We start from the raw sequence: 2,967 nt of genomic DNA on the forward strand, positions 1-2,967 counted from the left end.
GGTAAGGTTATTGAAGACCAGTATAGAAGAAGGGCAAAACTGCTGGAAAGCAAATGTTGAATGTGTAGACAGGACCAAATAGAGGGAGTTTTAACTGGTGCTGGTGGTTGCAGAGCCGATTGGAAGACTGTGCACAAATCTCAGAAATGCCCATGTGTGAAAACGGGTGGTGCTTCTCAAGCCCTGATTCACAGTTGGAAAAAAATGGCAAAGGGACTCGTGCTACCCCACAGTCTTGTGTCAAAGGCAGCGTTTATGAAGCAAAAATAGAGATTTTGTATGATGCTGGCAATTTCTCCTCTTTTTTTACTCTGAAAATACTGTACAAGGATGCTCTAGCTCCCCTCTAATGCCGTGAACTAAAAGGCATGGTCATAAGGGAAAACCAAGGTGAAGCTGGAGTACATAAAACAAACAGAACTTGCTTGTGGCAATGCTACGATCAACTTCCTGGGAATGTGGGCCCAGCGGAGAGCTACGTGGAATAGTCAGTCGGCCCCTAGGTTAAAAGACAGCCCTGCTGCAATAGGTCATGAGGCTGTGCCTCCTTAAAATTGCCAAACAGGCTGCTGGATGTAAGTCTCTTCCAAGTTACCATTGCTGTTTTGAAGCAATAAGTTGGGACTCCTGTATATTATTTTTTTTATTGCATTAGGAAACAAAACCTTTAAAGCATTAAGACAGCCCTTTTATGTCCCTGCCAAAAGGATGTAGTTGATTCACAAGACACATTACGCTGCTGGCCTCAGGCTCCTTGTCGAATGGTACTTTATCTGCCTGCCTCTGTCTCTTTGCCGTGTGAGAGTCGGTTCGGGGGGAGCTCACCCGGTGGCATGCGCATGCATGGTCAGTTTGGTTCACAGTGTCATGACGAGAGGCTACTCCATGCCGCTCCGCAGGATCTGGTTGGCCGCAATCAGCATCACGCTTATAATAAAGGCCATGGCAAACGCGCAGATAAGGCTCTTCCGTACGCAGGTCTGTCTGTTCTGCTTCTGGGCGTGCACTGCGAGGGAAGACATGGGAAACGTGAGATGTTGCACCAACGTAGTGGTTTTGCTTTCCACCAGGGTCAGCTGAGCACAGAAATCCTCCTTTGCCTCTGATTACTACCTTGGCATAATGCTCTAGTCCACACCTCAGAGGTCCCCTGCACCAGCTGAGTCTTACCTCTGCCTCCCGGGACATTTCCAAATAATCCACCTTACCTTTCATTACTTCCAAACCAACTTTTCTAACAGACCACCCTCTCATACTGCAGGAAGTCCTTTCTTTCTCATCTTAGCTTTTAAACCCTTCAAATGCTTGTAGGTGTGTTTTGGTTTCTCTGTGTTTTTCTTTTAAAGCTCTTTATGAAGTTCTCTCTAAAGTTCTTTAATAGGAAATACTGGTCTTCTGTGAATCCCTCAGTCTCATCCAGGCCAACTGGGAATGAGAAGAGATTCAAGATTTGCTCCCCAACAACACTTAAAAAAGACAGTATGAGTATGCACAGTATGTTAGTCATTTTTCCAAACTGTCTAGGTTTTCTGTGCCTAAGCAAATTCAGACTTATTAACAACCCTTTCAAATGAATGCTTGCAGAATAATTGCCAAAAAAGGTGAGTATAATTTGCAGCAGTTAAAATGAGACAGAGTTGGGATTTTTAGCATTTGAAGGATTCGTGCTGTGACTTGCTAAAGCCAGTTCTCAGCTCTGTGTTAGTCTCCCTATCTATGAATATTAGAACAATATGTGGTATGGGAGTAATGTGAATATTAATATTAATCTGTTTGAAAAGGCCTTGAAGGTCCTGAAGATAATCACAGAGGATCCTCACACATGGGATGGATAGCCATGCCCTGTCACTATGGGCAATAACACATGGTCTTGTTTGAGCCTGAGAAGGCATGTACCCGTTGTGTTCTTCTTAAGTATGAACTTGTGATGGTAGGAGGCTTTCAGGTGGCTGGCAACAAGCTCAGAATCACAATATACCTCCAGGGCCCATGTTTAGAAAAGTCTAGGAGACTGTTTTTAGAATATATAAGGAAAAACAATCATTTTCTGATCCAGGCTTAAACCTCATTGCACTGAGAACAGAGAGCACTGGATGCTGCGTTTGAACACTTGCTTCATCCCACATCACCTCCTCTGGCCACGATTTAGTAGTGCCTATGTCCTAATCCCAGCTCCCATGCAATCCCCCAGCATCAGCTCAGTGCTAGAGGCACAAGAAGCAGCACTTTGAGTCAGGCTGCCCAGGGCACTACCAGCATTCCATGGGACTTGCTGTATTCTGTGAAGACAATGAAATCCCCCTTACAGCAGCTCTTTTAAATTAACTTGCTTTCTGCTTGCACTGCTCTACTCCTTGATTCCTTTGCTTGCTCTCATAATGCGCTCAGAATCCATACTGTGGTTCCTTGGCTTTGTGCAGGATGCTCCGGCACATTGAAAAGCTTGTTAAATCACAGCTTTAGTTATTTCTTTCTTTACTTCTCTATTCTCTCTGTACCTTGAAAACACTCCCAGCCAGCAGAAAGAAACAGTGACACAAACCATCACAGTCAGCATTGACATTCAGTGTGGGACTCTGGTGCTGATTTAAAACCCAGTTTTGAAACACCCTATCTCGTCTGATCTCGAAAGTTAAGCAGGTTTGGGCTTGGTTAGAACTTGGATGGGAGACCGCCTGGGAACCCTGGGTGCTGTAGGCTTTGGCAGCCAAGTGGTATGCCACAATTGATATTGCCAATTTCAGGGCAAGGCTCATCCCTTGCCCTCCAGGTGTGCTGACCCCTGTGATTTCCCAAATGTGGGAAACTTGACTGCATAATTTGTGGAAACTTTTCCAGAAGATGGAGATGGGAGCACATCATCACCCGGCTGCTCCAGTTTTAAAACTGGGAGCAGCAGTTAAAGGGTGGTCAAGGCTTTTTGTGATGGCGACTTTCCTATTCAAAGGGAAAGGGCAAAGCATGTTC

General features: G+C 45.1%; 1 protein-coding gene across 1 annotated transcript in view; it reads right to left on the reverse strand.

Moving 5' to 3' along the window:
- Positions 1-878: 878 nt before the first annotated feature.
- Positions 879-2,967, reverse strand: part of LOC104403151 (calcium-binding protein 8-like) — a gene marked incomplete at its 5' end in the record, with an annotated part of 6,758 nt that continues 4,669 nt past the window's right edge. Inside the window, one exon of the mRNA XM_010011206.1 lies at positions 879-1,006. Coding sequence (XP_010009508.1) covers positions 879-1,006 — 128 coding nt within the window. The remainder of the gene's footprint in view (positions 1,007-2,967) is intronic.

Source organism: Nestor notabilis, unplaced genomic scaffold (assembly GCF_000696875.1).
Source record: "Nestor notabilis isolate BGI_N333 unplaced genomic scaffold, ASM69687v1 scaffold12233, whole genome shotgun sequence".
NCBI classification, from domain to species: Eukaryota; Metazoa; Chordata; class Aves; order Psittaciformes; family Psittacidae; genus Nestor; species Nestor notabilis.